The 21,478-nt window shown below is 37.8% G+C and overlaps 1 protein-coding gene across 2 annotated transcripts in view; it reads right to left on the bottom strand.

Annotated features, from left to right (window-relative positions):
- The window catches only part of LY75 (lymphocyte antigen 75), a 41,570-nt gene that overhangs the window by 11,402 nt on the left and 8,690 nt on the right, over positions 1-21,478 (bottom strand). The window contains exons 8-24 of one of the 2 annotated variants that reach the window (XM_027878523.1): positions 21,062-21,219; positions 20,095-20,205; positions 18,757-18,845; positions 18,231-18,403; positions 17,857-18,053; positions 16,393-16,535; positions 11,723-11,804; positions 11,066-11,137; positions 9,813-9,936; positions 9,087-9,122; positions 8,647-8,822; positions 8,010-8,074; positions 7,098-7,174; positions 5,848-5,984; positions 4,738-4,843; positions 2,653-2,813; positions 2,123-2,253 (exon numbers count right to left, since the gene is read on the bottom strand). In XM_027878523.1, the coding sequence (XP_027734324.1) occupies positions 2,123-2,253; positions 2,653-2,813; positions 4,738-4,843; positions 5,848-5,984; positions 7,098-7,174; positions 8,010-8,074; positions 8,647-8,822; positions 9,087-9,122; positions 9,813-9,936; positions 11,066-11,137; positions 11,723-11,804; positions 16,393-16,535; positions 17,857-18,053; positions 18,231-18,403; positions 18,757-18,845; positions 20,095-20,205; positions 21,062-21,219 (2,038 nt within the window). The remainder of the gene's footprint in view (positions 1-2,122; positions 2,254-2,652; positions 2,814-4,737; positions 4,844-5,847; positions 5,985-7,097; positions 7,175-8,009; positions 8,075-8,646; positions 8,823-9,086; positions 9,123-9,812; positions 9,937-11,065; positions 11,138-11,722; positions 11,805-16,392; positions 16,536-17,856; positions 18,054-18,230; positions 18,404-18,756; positions 18,846-20,094; positions 20,206-21,061; positions 21,220-21,478) is intronic. The other variant, XM_027878530.1, reaches the window with a different exon arrangement.

Raw genomic sequence — 21,478 nt, 5'->3', positions numbered from 1 at the left:
ACACAAATGGGAGAGAGTGACTGCTCTCTGCTGCAAGATAGCAACAGCTAAACTTGACTCATCTATCTCTGTGAAGCCTGTGGCTTATGCAAATCTAATGAGCCCCAAAACTTGTCTATGCATATCTTGGTACCGCATAGTCCCAGAATTCCTTACTGCCATCCATGAGTACAGTGAAAACTGATTTTGCCTCCACATGTGCTTAACTAATTGCAGAAAATCCACCTTGCATAGGGAGCGACATAATTCACTATTTGTGCTCCAAGCACTGAGTGTTATCACAGTTATCAGCATCGTACCTGACGGCATATAGCTCAGCAAAGCATGACAACTACAGCGAATAAAAGACATAAATATTCCTGTGGATGGTAAGTTAAAGCATATAAATGGTAACCCCAAAAATTTTATGCACAACCAAAAATAAATTTGCTCTCCAAAAGGTAGAAACCCAAAATATTTAAAATATCTCAAGCAGGAAAAGGCTCATGGGGGAAGGGGGAGAATCACTTTATAAATAACAGGAAATAAATGTTGATCGATAGGCTGACAGGGCCATTTTCCAAACTACAAGATGACAGAAACACAATATTAATTTGATATTTACAGCTTTCAATACAGAAGAGTGACAAGGCTGAAACAGATTGTTTGTGTCTGCTGCCAAATGCTTTCACTTAGTAAACAGCTACAAAAGATAACCATGGAACTCAGGGTGCCATCACACATCAAATTGGAAACAAGGCAGTAAGTAAAGTGTTCATTTCTAAAAAATAATTAGTGGCGATTATAGTCGCAAGAAATTCTGCAAATCACAATCATGCTAAGATTTCCAATGAACACGAATTGTCCTTTTCTCTAGGATAAAGACCTAGGCAACCTGGACTCTCTCACAACTGTTGCCGCAACCTGCTGAGGTCGCTTCCAACCCAAATTATCCTTAGATCCCTAACACGATGATGATATAAGACCAGGTAATACAGGAAACATTCTGTCAGTCCAAAAACCTGCCTCATTACATCCTCTACAGCTATGGTAAAGAAGCACTTAGTATTTAGTCATCCCAAACTAATAAGACATTGATACAAACAGATACACTGTCAACCTCCTATTCATAAAAATCTCCTTTTCAAATTTTTCAGCATCTCTTCCATCCAGACTTCTAATCTCAACATTTGAAATTTCTGAAGTATTTGGCACTGGAGATGATTTTTATATGTTAAATGGAGGTGGAGGGTTGGGAGATAAAAATCTCTGCCTATTTGAGAATGAAGGTGGACATATTCTTGGGTGTTTTGTACACCTAGGGTTTTTTGATTTTTTTTTTGTGTGTATGTGTGTTGTTTTTTTTTTTTCCAGAAGATAGCATGTTCTTTACTTAAAAGGATTATTTATATAAAGGAACTTACTCAGAAGTGGGTGTGCTGAACATTAGCCCATAGCAGTAATTAAATGCATATAATAACTAAATGTGTTTGATCTTATTCCAGTAATTGGCACTGGCCAACCCACGTGGGTACATCTGAATATTATTTTTAGTTCAGATTAAGAAATCCCACTCACACCAACGGATCTGTATGAAGCTAGGGAAAGCTGCATCATTCCAAATCATCACTCTCCATGTAAGCCCTCAAGTTTGCTCTGGAGAGACCAATTTCAGTGTTAAGAGTCTATGATACCTTATATTCTGATAGTACTAAAAATCATAGGATATGTTTAAGGAAGATAGAAATATTGTGAGATCCTTTCCCGGGGCTCCTCACTTCCACAATTCTGGAAAGGAAAACGGAGTCACTTGTTCCACCCTTTGATGTACATCACCTCTATACCCATAGAACATTAAAGATCCATCTGTTGAAGTACAATTCCACTGAAACCTCACAAAGTCTCTCAGGAAAACAGTTACCCTCTGAACCGAGCTATAAAAAACAACAGAGAAAATTCTGAATGGCTGACAAAAGAGGTCCCAGATCCTCCTACACACTCTGTTTTTCCTAAATTTACCAGCTCAGTCTCTACAAGAATCTTGCTCTTCAAGTGAAATAATTTACATGCATTAAAAAGTCTCCTGGCACATGCACCTTAAGTGCAAACTCTGACTGTAATTTATTTTGACTCTTTAGACTTACCTGTAGGACGCTGGCATATACCCAAGAAGTGCCTGTCAGCACAAGCAGTGAAATTCCATGTTCCAGCATACTGTGATTTGGGATCATTGAGGATTACACCGCACTGATTGTTAAATTCTTCATCAAAAAGCTGAGAGAGAGAAATACCCTTATCAGTCTAAATAAGCCATAAACATACTCTTGTAGAGGTGAAGTAACATGAGGCTAGGAGAACCCCAGCTGTCTGAACTTGTTTAAGAAGTTTCAAAGGAGTGGTGCAATACAGCTTACCTGTTTTACAAACACTACCAGGTGCCTGAGCTTAGAAAGATTTCCTAAGTTAAATATACTTTAGAAGTTGTCATCCAAATAAAGGTAAACAGAACTCCATTACTGTCAGTCATCTTGCTGGTCAATTAAAATGACTAACTAGGGGATTTTGTCTGATACATGTTTTTTTTTGGGGTTGGTGGAATTGTTTTGTTTGGTTGGTTGTTTGGTTTTGGATACAGCTCTCAATAGGCAAGAGAAGTCAAATATCAGAACTTACATCCAGTGGAATTTTCCTTAATCTTCCTGTCAGGAGTGGGTGAAAGTTACTGTACATCAGTCTGCTTTCATCTATCCATTTGTTTTCTCTTGTGCTGAACAGAAACTGTAAACCAATCCAAATATCTTTTGGCATACCAGGAAGCAAGGATGTTATATAATCTGTTGGGCAGAACAGTAAATGCACATATTGTGGTTCAGAAAACAACAGTAAATAGCTGAAAAAAACACTTCACATAAGTAAGACAATTCAATACTTGCTTATATTAACTTTATGTTCCCAGCCCTTCATGATTGTCAAATGCTTACCATTCCTTATTTCCATATGGTAACACCTGACTTTATCTGCAAGGAGCAGGCTATTGGTATTTGCCCTTCAATTTCTGAGCTGAAAAGCAGATTTAACCTGTTTCTCTGCCCACTACTTTGTTTTCTTGCATTTACATCGAAATTTCAGAAGCTGCGTTTCCACAAGTCTGCAAGATCTTCTACTGCCTCCCTGCAGAGATAATAGAAGAGCTCCGTCCTGCCCTCTCTGAACTGACGAAGTCTTATCTCCCATCTTTCTCTCCATATACTATAAATCAGAACAAGTTTTCAGATTCTGGCAGAGTTTTTCCACCTCACCATCAAAGAAAGCAGGACAAGACAACAGAAGTCAGGTTTAGCTGGAAAAAATTCAGCCAGGCAAACCTTAAATCAGACCTCTCTTAATGAGCATTCTGGCAAGAAACAATGGGCTTTGGTGACCCAGCAGGCACCAAAGGCATTCACTAATCTTGACTAGATTAGGAAGACAAACTGAAGCTACGTAATTGGCTACTGCTGTCATGTTTTAACCATTGGCCACATGCCAGACTATGTCAGAGCTAATGCCTGACTGTGCTGATTATGTCAGCAACCTAATGCCACCGGGAAGAGTAGAGGCAGCCTACAGAAAGAGACGCACTTCTTTAAAACGCTTTGTCTTCTTTCCATACAGGTGATCTCCACTACATGGGTGAAAGGAAGACAAACAAGAAGTAATAACAAGCACTTCCGTATGCACCATATCACACAAAAGATCCTGCTATGTAGTATTTCAGAATGGCTATACTTTGGCAATCTTAAAAGCATCCAAAAACATGCAGGCCTCAGATATGTATGTTCCTGCATATGACCCTATTCCTCCCCAATAACAGCAGTTGAAAAAAAATTACCATTCATTTGCTGCCTGCAGGTACACTAGTGACCTCTCTAGTCTACTCGCTGTATTTTGTTTGGCAAGAGGTTACTGGCTCATACAGAAAATATGCACCGTGGACTTTGCAGAGTTCAACCAAGCTACTTCAGATATACCCCCAGAGAACTCTTAATTACCCACAAGAATACAGTTGCAAATTCAGCTGTATCATTCAGTGGTTTATAGTTGAACATTACCTGCAGCCAATGTGAATCCATTTTTTCCCCACTGCATTTCCCTCATTGACTCTAGTGGATAAGAGAGCTGAGAGGCAGACCAGTTCTATGTTTTGCAGCCCTCCTGCCTTCCACCCTCCCATCAGTGCCCTGGAGAGCCTGCAGGTGGTCAGTTTGGACACACTGCCATATTAAGCTGCTAGGCACACACAGACACAGAGGGTCCTATGCGGTCTAGCAGGCATTGTGTTTGCCACCTTATTCCCACACAGACAGCTGAGCTGAACTTGGAAGCAGCTCCTGAGGTAGTTTTCATAGCGCAAAGTCTACAGTCTCAGTTATGTTTTAACTTGCAAAGCAAAACATGGGAATTCTTCATTCAGTGATGACCCCTCATGCTCAACTCCATGCAAGGTTTTACAATCTTTTTTCTTGTTATAACAAGTTAAGATCATACAGAGAAGCTGCTCTTCAAACTGGCTCAAATGTCTGCTGACTGCATTTCCATGTTATGTTTCCAGTGATGCACACAACAGACCATACATTTTTAACTGGTCCTGGATTTTTAGAATGTTCCCAGTATGCCTATAGATAACCAAACGATTTCATGTTCAAGTTCTTAAGCAGACCTATTCTGAATTTGGAAGTGAAGCTGCATATTAAAAGTGCCCCTAGTTCACCATCATACCTTGCTCAGCTTGATCTGAGATAGATGGAAGAGAGCCTCCAAAAGTTACACACTTTTCATTAGCTGCATTAAATGTTAAATATTCAGGTTTCATCTTCTGGAAACACTGCAAAACAAACATAATGAAACGGATTTTCATCCTACCATTCTGCTTAAAAAATAAATATGAAAAGGTTCTTAAACCAACCCTAAAAACTCACTTCTCATTTCCTGCAACAACATATAATTATTTTTCGCAGGAAGCAAGGAACTTGATACTAGCTGCAAGCATTTATTAGATTCATCAGAATAGCTAAATATAAAATGATCCCACTGACTAACTCCTCACTCACTGAGGATTAGAATTCAATCATTTTATTGGCTACATCAGAATCATGTATTGTTTTAGGAATGAGAACTCACACATGAACTCTACAGTCAGATAGTGTAATGCCTTGTATTGTAATTACCTTTTGGGGAAAACTACATGGGAACTCAAAAGCTTTATTACGCAATGACATAAAGTAAATTTGTAAATCTTAGCACAATGTAGTGTGCAGATCTGATGGACACATACAGAATAATGGTGGACCAAACAACAGGAATGAGTCTCACTAAGACTTTAGATGACTGTCAAAACATACTACTGAAATAGACTATACTATGTCTTCTGACCTGTTGGTTAAAGCTGCTTCTAATTCTTAAGTGAGTTAAGTCCTTAAGGCAAGTAAGGAAACTGTCTGCCAGCTTGCTGCCTGCCTAAGATTACTCAGCAAGAGAATCAAGATACTTCTGCCACAGAAACCTCATCCTCTCCCTTTTTAATCCTTCTCTTCATTCAAGTAGAGCCCAAGATCAGACAACAAAACAAATGTTCTTGGACCTAAACATGTGGTGATGGGAAAGCAAAAAACCTGAAAATTAATGCTTTGAAATTAAGAAACTATCAATCCTGAGTAAGGGACAGAAGTGAGGGAGATTATTTTAATCAAAACACAGTTTTTATAGTTTTCAAAAGCCTAGTTCATTCCTCAACACAGGGGCTACCTCCTCATCTCTTCCACAAGAGCATTCCAGGTAACTGGACTATGAAAAATAGGTAAGGATGATTAATCTGTATTATCATTGTACCTTATTCCGAAACTGATGCCAGCCTTTAGGGCAACCTCCTCTGACTGGGCGGTAACTGGGATCATGTTTCTCTAGTAAGGAGGCATTATTTTTTTCACAGATGAAGGGTAGTTTCACATTACAGTTAATTGGGTAGTCTGCAGAGATAGAAGTTTTAAAAAACAGTTATGATAATGCCACGTCACATTCCAATTCCCATCCATACTTTATGACATGACTAAAACCAATCTGAAGGGAAGTCCTTTTCAGTGCAACTACAGTGAACTACTATGCAATCTAAAGCATTAAAAATAACAGTAGAGAAAAAGGCAAAGATAAATGATTTAATATTGGACAGTAATATAAAATTCCTAAAAATCTAGAGTCTGACCCTTATTTCCAGTAGTAACATTTCATATAAGCCGAGAAAACTTGAAAAAAGAAAAATAATCAAAAAAGATTCTGTATATGAGGACTAATCTCATATTCTGGCATAGAGGATGTGACCTAAATGTCATTAAAGCCAAAAGGAATCCTTCAGCATCCATGTGGAGAGCACCTCGCCTGCACTGCTTTACATGACTCCTTCAGTAACTGGACTGACTTCCTAGTCAAGAGCAATTTTTGGTTAATAGAGATGAAAACAGTTCAGCAGCATACAAGTGAATGTTGGGGAAAACATGATTTAAAGTCAAAATGGTAGTAGACAGGAGGAGCGTCTTCTTCTCCAGAGGTTATAAATTTTCCCCAACATAAAACAGTGTTGAAAAAAGGAAACAAGCTTCAAATACCACCAGCTGGCTTTTCCATTAATTTGTGTATCTCTTACAGTATGACTCCACTACTTAATGAAATTTGCACCTCCAGAGGTATATATGGTTGCAAGTATGCAGTCAAACCTGCTTTAACTAACACAGCTCTCAGACTTAAACTCCAGAGCTCAGAATACACAGCATCAACACAGAAAAGTAGCCACCAAATCGAGATTTCACCTAATTAATGTATGTTGCAAAAAGAATGACAATCATCAAAATTTGTCATCTGAATTCAGGTTTGCCTCTGATCATTAAGAAATATTACCTGTGGCTTCTACCACGAGGAAGTAATAAATGATTCAAAATTCAATCAGATTATTATGAAGAAGCCATTCATTCCTAATTCAATATCATTTGCATCCAATATAAGAATATGGGGAGAATGGTAATTACTTTTTTTTTTTTTTTATAAATACAGTAATGACAGATGGGGTAAAAAAATTAAAACAGCCTTACCTCTATACCAGTTCTTTCTAGAAACATACCAGCATTCTCTCAGGAATCTATCATGCAAGCGTGGAAATAACTGTAAACTGGATATAAATATTTCAGAGTTAATCTCCAATCCAAGGTGATCTTCAAGAGGAAGCCCTGATAGCAACAGTCAGTGCACACTAAAATATGAGCTGGTAACTATTTCTACATGGCCTAGACTAGACTAGGATAAATATATGGTAGGTTCAGTAGATGTGTACCACACTCAAACTAACTTTGTTGAGATGTGCAGAACGAGGTTATTTATCACCATGCTGCAATCAGAGCACATTGTCAGCACAAGTGAGGGAAATGGGCAATAACTCTGGTTTTCTTTTCACAGTAGTATATTTCTGTAGTATTTTGGAAAGTGAAGGACTTTCCTTTTAAGAAGCCAGTGAATCTTCTCTGCAGCCATGAAGAGCTTGAAGCAAGGTTTGCTTTGAGTCATCCCAACTCTACAGGACTATACTAAAAGCTCTCCAAGACTCTGGCATTACCTAACTGGAAGAGTGATGTTTTAAACCAATTTCCTATTCCCTGTTCTCAGGTATTCCTCACATGTTTTCAGAGTCAACAGACAGGGCTTTTTTGGTTTTGTCAGTTCTGCAAGTATTAACAGAACATAGAAGTGGGTTTAAAAATCCAATAAAAGCACTTTAAAGATCAAGGGAATACATTAGCTACTAGGACTACAGATTTCAAGGATTTCCATGACAAGACTAAGGTGCCTAAGCCCAAAAGCCCAAAATCCAGAAGTTCTGATAGACAAAAAAGAAGTAGATTATTAATTCAGTTATTATTAAATTACTCCGAATCAACTATTCTAGTTAACTGTATTCCTGAAAAGCACATCAAGTTTGCAATAAAGCATCTTTAAATTACTCTACATACGGTGAATGATAGCTGTAGCCATAATCAATAAACTTCAGCCACCACTTCTGTTCGCTGTTTGATAACTGTGGAAAAAAGAAGTAAATCCAGTATTTTATAACCTACAGAGAAAGAGCTCCAGACTCTACCAAAGATAAAGTAATGACAAAATTAGTCACTGAGGTATTGAAACGTTTTTGTAAGATTCCTTAAAAGTATGTACTTTCATACTATGAATACCACAAATCCCTTTCAGCAAAGCCTATCAGACCATCATGCATTTATAATTAAGTCCTCTCATCATGTGGAAAATTATGTCTTGTCCCATGCATAAAATGAAGAACTGGTACAACTGTTAATGAAATATTTGCAGACAGTGAGATGCTTATACAGTGGTCCTGTTATGACACTTTTTCTCCATTTGGAGTGGTTTGGTTTTTTTCATGTTTTTAAGTCTACTTAAAAATTTTTTTACAAGATTGTCATTAAAATAATTCTCATTTAATTCATCTATTCCTTTTCAGTATAATTGAGAACTACAAAGGCCAACAGGAAAAAGAAAGAAATTAAGGATTAACATTTTCTTATATCAGAAAACCTGGCAAGAAAATTTCCCTACAGTGTAAAGTAACTGTCAAAAGCGATTACACTGCCTTACCTTTTCTATTTGAGACAGTATTATCCTGAGTTTTGGGTAAGACTCCACGGAGGCTAAATCACTATCATTTTTTTGACAGTAGGAAATAGCTTCCTGGTAGCTCAAGTTTTTATCTGGTACAAACCACAGCTCTGCTCCATCAACAACAAGTGGGGCTCCATGAATTCCAATTTCATCTATACGCAGAAGAAACACCACATGCGTAAGAAATAAATTCTGAAAAGCTAATCCTTTTCTGAATGTAGTAAGAAATCTCAGTTTGACACCGGGAAGAGTCAACACTCTGCATTCTGAACTCTCTCAGAATCAAATTCCATCTATCATAACCTTTCCTGGTATCAAACAAAAATTGCAGTAGCAATGTAACAACCCTAATAAAAAATACTGAGTATAAACAACCATATAGACATAGTGGAAGAATACACAAGAACTCCATTTACCTGGTATATACCACTCAGGTGTCTTTGGAGTGCTACCTGTCCAGAGGAAAAAAAAAAATAGTCGCTTAAGAGTTCACATTTTTTTTTATCTCTCAAGTAGAATACAAGCATCCAAGTAGTGTATCCACCAGCATCTCACCACAACAAGAAAGCTTCATCCCCTGAAACACCTTTTAATGAAAAAACAAAATATAAAAGTCTACTGGATAACTTTTCACACTGCATGAGAAATCCTGGATCTGTGTAGACATGCCACACCATTCTTTTGTATTCCTATGCCTCTCTTTCACTACACTGAGGAGCCAGTACACCAATTTTACCAGAAGGCTAATTCACCTAAGGTTGATGCAAACTGTACACCCAAGATATTCGTGGTGATATAGTTACAAATATCACTAAGAAAAATTAAGTAAAGCACACAAATTCTGCAAGTCTGTGACCTGCATCACCTCACAAGAAACCACCTCTCACTTAACAGGACTAGAAGGAATATGAGAGCAGTGATACTGCATTCTCTTCATAGTTATTTGCTGATGTATCTTCGAATATTCTAATTGTACACCTGTTTGTACGTGACACAGGTGAGACATTTCATGCACTGTCTTCTCAGCACTTCAGAAAGGAAACAGTAAAATATTGTTTGGAAAGTTTCTATTATTGGGCAACACTGACAACTCAGTTGTAATAAACTCTTTATATGAATAAATGGATGTAACTGCAGTTTACCTTTAGTTATCTGGCAGACCCATTCAAGTTTAGCTTCACAATCAAAAGGCCTGAAGTAAAATTCCAGGTCTCTGCCTTCATGGAAATAAAATCTCCAAAATGACCTCCGTGAAAACTGGGAGGTCTGTATAAAAGTAGAAACAGAGAACTGAGTTAGCACAGCATACACCTCTGAAATGTAAAACTAAATCGTATTAAAAAAGTACCTCGGCAAAGTCAGTGTATTTTATGGTGGTGTCCCACAGTATAGTTTGCAAAAAATGAACAGATACAACTGTAACTTCAACTATAACTCCCCATGTGAAGCAATTAGGTAAAGGTTTACGGTCAGTTGCATACCAGTCTTTTCTAGCAATATTATTTCTTAGGGTTTCTGTGGCGCACAGGATCTCATAGATGCTTTTTATTAAATTATCTGTTGCAACTTGTTCCCCTGAAGTGATTCTCATTTCTGCTGAAACTGGCACAGAAATAATCTTTCTTATTTATTTCTTACAATCAAGGTTAAAGAACTGACTTCACTTTTGCTGATCTCTCCAGTAAGGAGAATTTTTTATCATTTAGTGAAATAACATGTCTGTAACTAGCACTTAGGAGAGGGAAGTTATTGGAATGATCTTGTAAAAAGTCAGGTGATGCTTCAGAAAAGGTAAAGGTCATTTTAAAACTTACGCCATCAAGACTAAATTAAGTAAAGCAGAGGTCTGACATCTGAAATTAAAAACCAACAAAGCACTAACAGTCTATTTCACCAGTAAACAAGGAAATACATAAAATAAACACAAACACATGCTCTATCCTGGCTACTGCACTCCCCTACTTCAGGTTTCAAACTTCTTCTTAATTTGCAGTTCAGAAAAACTAGTTTAGATTTTGAAGTTACAAGTAGGGTTCTGCTTTTTTGTTTTAGACGACATGATACATCCTTAAGAGTTATGTTTAATATACTAGAGATACACAGTATGGCATTATGCAACAGCAAACAGCATTGTTACTAAAATATTTTGTAGTTAAAAAGGTTCAAAAGAAGTCATATGAAAGGTTATCATTAGCATAGTGCTTGGTTCATAAAAAGCTATTTGAATAAGAATAATTAGTAATAGATGTAGATTGATAAAGGGAACAGCAGCAGCTTTTTCACTATGTTAAGAAAACATCTCAACCTAAATTCAATATATGTCTGGAGAAAGTATTTTTTCCACATACTTCTAAGTAAAAACACGCATGTTGTTATTAAAAACATTGAAACTAACCTTTAATGCAGCACAGTCTCTTGTATCATATTCATCTTCCAGATACTCGAGTGGCATAACAACACTAGTTACCTACAAGGTGATGGAGAGGATGAAAGAATCAGCACTTTATGGTTTGCTATGGTAAACCCAAGAGAAAACCATTCAAACCTGAGGTCCCATTATGTTTATTACTATTAAAATATGTGTTGAATGGCAGTTACTCAATCAATTTTGAATCTCCATATCTGTTACTGTGGTGGGGGGAAGAACTCACAATTTCAGGCAAACAAAACAATTACAGTGAAGAAGATATTTTTGGAGAAGTCTGACATATCAAGGAGATGAACTGATAAACCCTCCCCTCTGTTGCGCCAAGAAGACACCTTGTTCTCTCCACCAGCTTTTAGATGTTTACTACTATATTTCTATTAACTGTTACTATATTAAATATTCTAATATAATGGAGACGGAAATTAGGTTGACCTTATTAAAGCTATGTTTTTTAACTGGAAATCCATCTGGATGATAGCTCTTAAGTGCAAAATCTTCTTCTGAATTATTAATCTACTGAAGGATCTGCCATATTTTAATTAAAATATTTAGCAATTTACTTTCAATTCAGTCCAAGTTGAAACAAATCAGGACATCATGTTTCCAGGTTAAGAGTTAACTTACAGGTTTATCATCACTCCACTGCCAGGTTCCCAAAGAATCTGGACTCCTCTTATTCATTCCAATCCATACCCATCTGTCATTGCTGTAAATAAACAAGACAAAAATCTTACACCAAGCATGGTTCAGCACATTTTATAAAAAGACTGACCTATGTCATGGCATTACTTATGATCAACCAGCAAAAACAAAGGTTTACTACTGCAAGTTGTAGCAGTTCAAAGAGAAAACAAGCATAAGGGCTAGGACCTCTTCTGTACAGAAGAAAACTAACTAAATCAATTCCTTTTTTGGCTGAGTTTTCTATGAAATCACACACTACATGAAACCCTACTGCAAAAGAGCTGTGGAAAGGGCACTCTCACCAAAGTGGTCTGACAGCAATAGAATAAGTACAGATACGACAGTACAGGGCTCTTGCAAAACTGTATCAGGAGTACTAATTCCATAAATTCATGTTGTATCAAACACAGAGAAGGAACACAGGACATTTGAGGAAATTAAAGTTTAGGCTATTAACAAGAATTAAGGATTTTCTTGTCTAGCCTTTACAAAGAAAGACAGGAGAAAGAATATAATTAGTCTTTATAATATTTTAGGAGATTAAACCAAGAAGAGGAGCTATTTGAGCAAAAAGGACATCAAGTCTGAATGAACCACATCTTGGGAATAAATTTAGGCTCAAAAACGGAAAGAGATGTCTGACCAGCAGAGGTCAGAGTTTGGAAAAGGTTCCCAAAAAAGTAGTGCTAACAAACTTAAGAAAGAGATTTAAAGTCAGAACTTGGAAAGTTTATGAAAATTACTTTATTACAAGGAGGGATGGACTCAGACCTAGGCTTACCTGACAAGTAATGTTATGAAATCACAAGCCAGTGTTAAGAAAGTCTTAACGTTTGTTACAAATATGTTACACACATAGTGGCTGCGCCACTAGCTTTCCACACATATCACCATAAAGATGCCGAGCAGCCTGAAAATACTGACAGTGCAGTACCAGGAAAAAGCTTAGCCCAGAGTATGTGGGCTAAGTATGAAATCCTAGAAGGGCAACAGTATTTTATTTGGTAGAGTTCCCCTTAGCCTCAGCCATTTGAGAAACTTGTTTCAAAAGGATTTGCAGTAATTTGCAGTAATTACCCGAGGATCTAGAGCAATTTTTCAAAGTCTGTCAACTTTTATTTGGCTTTCAGATAATAAACAGATTTAAAAAGGGGAAAAAAAAAAAAAAAAAAAGGTGCCAGGTCAAGAATTAGCTGTTCTCCCATTTTATAATTACTGGCCTGCAAACAAAACAATGTTTTCAGCTGACTAGGCTCTTGCACATTAATGTACATATTTTGCTTCTTTTTGGAACTGTTCAGACATGACCATGACTAATTCAGGAACTGCCACACTATACTTGACAGTACTTTTATGCCTTCTGATAGTCCTCTGAAATTATACTATCATCTCATCACAGGAAAGAATTCCAGCAACTACTGAAGAAAAATATGAATTAAGACTCTCTATTGTAACTAAGCTTGCAGCACCAAATTTGTTTGTGTTTCAGGCATCTATCTTCACACTGCAAAGCATTTGAAATCCATCCTATGGATCTGTATCAAAATGGATTTATTATCGCTAGCGTATTCTTTGAGCTACACTGGAACTGTCTCTAAAACCTAGATTATCCTGAGTTTTAACCTAAAAAAAAGGTGCAATTTGTGCTTTACAATGGACTCCACACTGATTAACAATGAAAGACCCTAAATCTCCAGCAATCCCTGCAGAATACTGGTGTTTTTTCTCTCACACAGACTAAAACTTCATAAAAGTCAATGTTCTACAGGAGTGGATAAATACAGCTTAGACTGAGGTAAAGGGACTGTAAACCAGTAATTTTTCTAATCATATTCTAACTGCTGAAATAGAAAAATAATTTTTTCTGTCCTTTATGTCAGCTCCAACACAAGGTTAGGAGCCTAAGTGAAGTTACTGGGGTTTGTAGGTCAATCTTGTTCTTGACATGAGGTAATGTGTACATCTGGGCCAACTCGTTAAGGGTGCAATTTAAGGCACCATTTAATCTTAGGCAGCACTGGCCTAAAACTACGCATGAATCCCATCTAAACCTCTGTTCTTCCCCCTGTGAAAGGCTACTGCACTAGCTAAATCACATCCTGCTAATTACGTACTCTTGAGTGGAAGAAAAGAGAAGCTGAATTACTGCAATTACTACAGCCTGCATCTCAGCTTTATTGCTGTTTGAGCCAGCAGGTTAAGATCAGTTTTTTCTTTCAAACTCAAGTATTCATGAGGCTTTCTAGATTCGGAATAATTACAGCAGCAGAACTGTTCATATTCTGATTTCTTTCCAGTGAGGTGTCCTCACTGAAATGTCATTTCTAACCAATCCAAGGTATTACTCTCCCCATGTCCAGCACTGCTGCCAGCTATAAGCTGCAGAATGCTCACAAACTCAGTCCAAAAAGAATGGAAGTAACTGAACCAGATCTGTTCTGCCTGTATCAAGTCCCTTCAAGTGAAAAGAGGTTCTCTCCTATTTCTTTCAGAGGGAAGGTTGGCAGGCAAAGTTTATTTTCCTTTCCAATGGCAATAGCCTGACTTGGCTGGAGCAATTCTAGCTCTTATTTGCCTCTAAGGTGGAATCCGAGTCAAGAACGGAATGGACTAGGCAAGCTGCCCTTTTCCTGGTGAACCAAACTGACTCTTGCTAACATTTAAAAACAAATAATTCTCAATGAGTCACCAGAGAACTGTGCAAGGGGAAAAAACCCAAAACCAAAAGAGCAGAGGTGTGGCTCCTTCCCCAAGCTGAAATGAATGCACTGAATGAATACTTAAGGTCAGAGTTTGCACTGACTAAATACAGGGAACATGAACAAACTGCATGCCAGCGCACTCCAGCAGCTAATCACATCTAACATTACCTTAGGATGATTTCTCCCAGTTAGCTAAGTTATTTGTTCTTGGCAAAATAATTCACTTGGTTTTCTATTTCCTTTCTCAAATGAACTTAAGTTTCAGACAAACTACCCTTGAAACTTAACCTCCAAAGTATTTTACATAACCACCACCTCTGAGTAATTTAAAAGCAAAACTATCTTCAACAATTATATTATCTAAACAAACAAATATCATTTAAAATACTTCAGGCAATATCAAATACATAGTACACCAGTTCAGAATGAAGTGAAAAAAAAGTGCTGAAAAAGAGGTTAACTTAGATGAAAATACTGTATTTTCAGTTATATTTGACATGTGCAGTCACTGCAACACTGACTACAACCTCGATTTATACTGGCTCAATATATTGCCCCTTATCTTTAAGTTCTGGTAGAATAAAATTGAAGTACTGGGACTTTCCTTCTTTCAGTTCAAGTTTTCTGAAGTATGGGAAGTGCAGGAGCATTGTGTGTCAGCTGACTTCCTGGAAAGACAGAAGTCTCCATCTTTAAACTCCTAACAAAAAAATGGTCCTTAACTATAATTAATACCTCAGATGGTCTGCAAGCTGAAAAGCAGTTCCAAGTATTTGTGGGACAATAAAATGTTACTTCTCTATTTATTTTTCATAGTAGATCAGGTACACTAAAACAAAATTTGTAATTGCAAAAGTGTCTAATAAGATCTAAGCTATATATAATTTCTGCATTGATTTTTATTTCAGGGACTTCAGTCAGTTTAGCAAAGGAACCACAAGTGGCTTTTACACAAGCAAAACTATCTATATATAGAGCATACGAGTTTGTTTTTGTCTCTTAACATAAACACTGAGTAATTTTCATGACTTGTGCACTTCTAAAAAAAGTTCACAGTCTTTTCAAGAAGGCATCTCATCAGTCATCAGGTTTTAAAATTTAATCACAGTGTTGTGTGCTGGCAGCTTTTGATATAATCCTCATTTAGTCTGTTGATGAAAAAATTTAGATCACATAACTGGTAGCATTTGAGTTTAAGTTGGCAAAAGTTCTGAAAAACCAGGCTGTCAATCAAAAAAAACATATTACACAAGGATCTGACATCACACCAATGCCTAATAAAGCTTTGCAATGACAGTTCATTTCATTAAAAATAGAGGTTTAAACTCATAAATTATGTAGCATTTAATTTGTTGATACCAGAAAACTCAGCACACCCATCTAATGCCCATATAGTGTTATTGCAGTTATGCCAAATGGGATCTGTGCCAACCAGATTGCTGGACACTACATTATGCACATTTTCAAAAGATAGCACCTAGTTTAGTCAGGAAGCATGAATAAAATATTTCATGAATAAAAATGAGATGTATCTGCAAAACTGGAATAATAACTTGTCTCTTAAGGACATATCAGTAAATAATAGGTACTAACTACCACCCAGCTGTGCCAAAATTCAACATAAGGAAATACTTATTATACCAACAGACTTAATTTGCTTTGAGTATCTTCCATTACATACATTTCTCTTTTCCTGTGCTGCCTCTAGCAATGTGAAGTATTTGCCCAAGCTGTATTCCCTTGACATTTTCCAGCAAGGCAGTTCAAATACCACATCTAGCTGTTCTTACTGTGGGAAACACAATTGCTGCACACTGTCTCATACTTGCCATTCGGGGTCAGCAGCATTTCCGATCTACTGCAGAAAGCAACGGAAATCAAAATTTTAGAGCACGGCTAGTTTGTTACCTGATCATTTTTCTCAGGATAGAATGAAGTGCCTTGACTTCTTCTGAGTGACTAAAACTAGGCAGATGGCCTCCAAGTGCTTCACAGAACCTTTCTGCCTCTTCCCAGGTCCTGGTTCGCAGCACTCTTTCACTGTGGAAGAACTTCACAACAGCCAAACATCAGAGCAGAACATGACAGAAGTGACAGCATTTTTAAAACACTCCTGGTACTACTCAAACATGATCACCTGAGATCCCAAATCAGATCACCTGATTTAACAACTGGTATTTCCAAAGGAGAGAACTTCACTTTTTAATATTTTTTTTTTCTGGTTTGTTTGACAACAGCCTGACTCTGAAGTTTAGCTGACAAATTTCAAACTCAACATATTCCATATGACAGACTTCCTCTGTTTTTCTTTACCAGAAAATTTTAGAAAACACCACCCAACTCATTCCAAAACTACAAGTCAAAGTGTAAGTTTTAAGGGATGCTGTTCTTTCAAGTTTATCATGAACTGCAAAGCCTAATGTTCCCTGAAACTGGGCTCACTTGGGTGCTGCAGGTGAAGGAGTTCTTTGGCATATCCTTTGCTACCTGTACGCATCAGTGTTGCAACTTTGGCTCATACACCTCAGCTAACATTTCCACTTGATTCCTCTGGCTTTAGTCCAAGCCAATTCCCATCAGCTAGATCTCTCTGCACAGACATGCTGCATTTGGTCAACAACAGTTCTGGAAAATCTGCCAGGGCCAGCTGTCATGTCCATCAGCTATGGGACAGTTACGCTGCACATCAGCTAGACCTTCCCTTCAGAATGCTTGCCCACACCCTTGTTATTCAAGCTGGGTTTCCCCATTTTGCCACGAGGTGTTTACAAGAGACAGTTCACTCCAAGCGCGGAGTCCAGAAATAATGAATTAACAACCCAATGAACACTCTCAGTTTTAACTTGATTTCACTGTTAATAGGAGGGAAAATCCTGCATTTCTAAATATAAACTTGTTTAAGCCATTCCATCTAACAGCTCAGCTGCTTACCTCCTCACTACAAAATCAGTAAAACTCCTTGCTCACTACAAAAACAGTAAAATACAATTGAGGCTGCATGTTTTTTATATCCATACTCATACCAGAGAAAATCCCACCTCTCCTATCTACACTGCTAAGAGTATAGAAAGGAAAAGAACAAGGGCAGGTGATGCAAAAACAAGGGCAGGTGATGCAAAGTGCTTTCCTTCCCTATTCAGGTGTCTCTGCGTTCAAGTTGGCAGCAGGCTCTGATAAGGATACAGTGCCCTCCAACAGCAACAGACCCCTGAGATGGCAGCACAGGGCAAATGCTGTGGCATCAACATCAATTCCCCCCTCCTGGTGTAAAACACCTCTAAGACACACTTCAGAGCAGCTATGCACCACATACTCACACAGTTGCTCCAGACAGTAACAAGCAATTAACATCAAACAGGAATAACATTTTACCTTGTAGCAGGCAAGGCCAGATCCATTGTGCCACCCAGGGGGACAGGGATCAGTTGGCTTTGGGAGCACTTCTGGCTCCTTGGGCTGCCCAATATATTTTTTGCAGATCGAAAGTGCTTTGGTGGTTTTACAGTCCTTAGTTTCCCACTTTCCAAGAGAATTGCCATTGGACATGGCCACACATCCTCCTGAAAACTCTAAGATTAAAGGCATGAGAAACATATTTAAAACCATTGGCTGGTTTTCCCAAAAAAACCTGACATACTTGTCACTAACTATTTTATTTCATCCCTGGAGTTGTGTAACATGGTACTCCATTTCTTGCTCAATGTAAAAGGATAGCATTTTTATGTATTTTTGATTTTCAAATTTACCTGGTTGCAAGGAATTCCAGTTAGTGTATGTCACAGCTTCCGGTTTTTCTCCATTCACTGTACCCCAAGAATATATTCCTGATTGGCTAATATCCTGCAAACCGGTCCAGAAGTACTTTTCGTCAATTTCGGTGTGTTTTCTCATCAGACTGTTTATAAATTCTTGCTCAAATCTGAAAATTAGCAGATTGATCTGAGTCAATATTTGAAAGATATCTGGAACTACTAAGACGACTTGAAAACTAGACATATTACTACATGAGTCAGTTCAAGCAGTTGTCCAGGCAGTCCCTTATTCAACATGGGGTCTGCAGGTTGGGAATTCTCATGCTTCCAAGAAGGTTCACACTGTAGGTTTACCACTGTCACACCATGGAAAATGGTTTTTGCTAGTTCTCAGGACAAGTAATTCTCTACCTACTTTTTCTTTACGAACCATTAGTTACCATACGAAGGTTTTAATCTCTGATTTCTTTCTCCAGGATTGTACTGTTAAACCTGCCTTTAAGTTACAAACGTGCTTTACCTGTTCATCACTGTAAGATTGCACCGTGTTCCAAATGAAACTTCCGTTTTATCAATCCTGTAACAATAGTTCCCATGTCTCTCCCATCCCTGGTTAGAGAACAAAAACCACATTTGAACAAAACAATCTAACTCAGCCATTACTTACAGGAGAAAATAAATCATTGCCAACATTGCTGATGCCGCAAGCTGGCACATCATAAACAAGAAAGAAACGCGGTGTGTCGCAGCATGTCACATACAAGGTCCAGTATCATCAACTCTTCAGATTCACAGTCATAAGAAATAATGCAGCCACAGGAATAAAATACACCACTGTTTTAGCTTGCCTGTGTAGAGTCTTCTGACCACTATGTGCATTTACAGAGAGAAACACAAGGGCAACAGCCGAGTCCTATTTAAAACAATAGGAGTTTTCATGCTGTTCCACCAACGCCAGGATTCAAACAGAGGAATACTAAGAGGGCATTACCAGTGTTTCTTTACTTCTGAGAAAAAAAGGATGAACTTACTAAATTTCTCTTTTATTCAAATACTTCTCCCCATATTTACACTGAAATTTCAAGGCACATTAACGTGTTAACTCTTTTCTAGCCTACCAATGCCACTGGTGTCTGAGCAGCACTAAAAGCTGTAACCCTACATGCTAGAGGTCTCTGAAAAGACTGTGAAAAATACTCCAAGGCTGCACAGGAAGAAAGATAAGGGGTAAACATTTTTCCTGTTTTAAGTAATGTGCCACACAAGACTGAACCAAGTAACTCTGAAGTAGCTAGTAATACTATCCTAAACTTGTTCAAAAGACAAGAGACTTCTTTTTAAGCCTTATTTATGCTAACACGTTATACCTTAAAAAAAAAAAAAACACACAAAAGCAAAACAACCAAACACCTCCCACCTTTATTCAAGTCACAGAACAAAAATGAGAGCCTAGTGATGCGTAACAGAAACCTAATCTCAGTTAACAATCTTTGCATATCTTTATATTGCCAAGTGCTTATCTCAAATTTTAAAACATACTTAAAGATAAACCACAGTACAAATGGTGTTATTGATAACACTTCCAATTTGTTTTTTCAAACAAATAAATAAAACACAACATCTCTTGGGTCCAGGCTCATAATACTTTTATCAATAAACAAACTGATAATACTTCCAGAGCCTGCTTAGGAGAATCTGAAAGTTGGCTCATGCTATACACATGTCCTTTTCCAGCTAAAATGTTTCATAGATTTTACTGAGCAGACAAGAATGAAATGGAAGTAGAGGAAGTAAGTGCTTTTAAGCAGATTTTAGGCTTTCTGAACCAAGTGACAGTAAAAGAAGTACAGGCTATTACCTCTTCCAGTGAACATCTTTCATCTGATTTCGTTTCATTCAGAATATCTCCTTTTTTCTTGCAAACATATTTCAATTTTTCTTCACAGGATTTCACTCTCCACTGTCCCAACTGTATGAATGAAACGAAAAAAATACTTTAAATTCTAAGATCTTTCAATTTCCACGTTTGCAGGGGCTGAGTTTCCACAAGGGCAAAAGCCAAAATGCCTCTACCATAAATATTAGGGTGAGATGCCCTGGGTTGTGTGCATAGGCACATGTTTGGAAGGGAGAGAGAAAGCTGGCACGTGCAGAGATGGGAGGTTTCTGGATCACATCCAAAAGGGAAAGAAAAGGCCAGGGTGGTACCAACTCTCCTAGACCAGGAAGGGAATGGGTGCAGGAGGTCTGCTCAGCTTGCTGTGGAAGCAGCTCAGACAAGCTGAGCACATGAGATCCAATAGCTTGCCCCACTTCTCCACCAAATCTGGATAGGATACAGCCTGCTTCCCACTATCCTAGTGACCTCCTTCCCTCATCCACTCCTTCCTTCTTCTGTACTGTATAGCCTCAGTGTCTGCCCTCTCCTCTCACCAAGGTATCTCACTACCCATGCTCAGATTGGGTGGCCCAAACTGGTCCTGAAGAAGAGTGAACCCAGCTTTTCCTTTCAATAGTTTGCCCCACCTCCTTTCTAGCTCTCTGCCAGAAACACGCAAGAATGCATTAACCCTAAATGCAGAGGAACAAGGACAACTGTTTGGCCAACAGAAGTGACAGTCTCAGAGCTGTGAGTCATTTCTTCCATTCTTTCCTGTACACAGCTACCAAGTTTTGGTTAAATAATTTAAATCAATTTGCTTGTAGAAAAACGGTTATATGTATTTTAAATATTATTCCAGAAATAAGTTATGTGCTTTATCCCCCTCCTTGACTTTCAAACACATCAGTGTCACCTCTACTGTGATGCAACACTGTGTTCCTACCTTGCCTGAATATGACACGCAGTTAGGAGTGCTGTTAAAAGGAACTTTTGGTTCATTCTGATCCCAATATGTGAAAACCACAGTCGAATGATCTGACCATTTGAACAAGGTTGGCACATCTTCATTCCTAAGACCCATCCACATTTCTTCTTCTGCATCTGTAATTTAAAATTAGGACAATATTGTAGTTTCAAAATAATATTCAAACTAATAGGACAGGAATGTGGCATCAGCAAAATTAATTTTTTTATCACTATACTGTGCTGATTTTTTTTCTTACAGTGAAAAAGGGTATTTGAGATAAGCACAATGTATTATTGTTTCTTAACTTATTCATGCCTATAAGTGAGTTTCAGAGAGAACATAACAAAAAGGAAAAAATATCCACAAACAGAAATAACAGACACATAAGCCAAA

The sequence above is a fragment of the Empidonax traillii genome, unplaced genomic scaffold (assembly GCF_003031625.1).
Source record: "Empidonax traillii isolate 1590-97213 ecotype Southwest subspecies unplaced genomic scaffold, ASM303162v1 scaffold5:size3517227, whole genome shotgun sequence".
NCBI lineage: Eukaryota > Metazoa > Chordata > Aves > Passeriformes > Tyrannidae > Empidonax > Empidonax traillii.
Note: the sequence above shows the minus strand (reverse complement) of the source record. Positions and strands in the feature narration are given on the sequence as shown.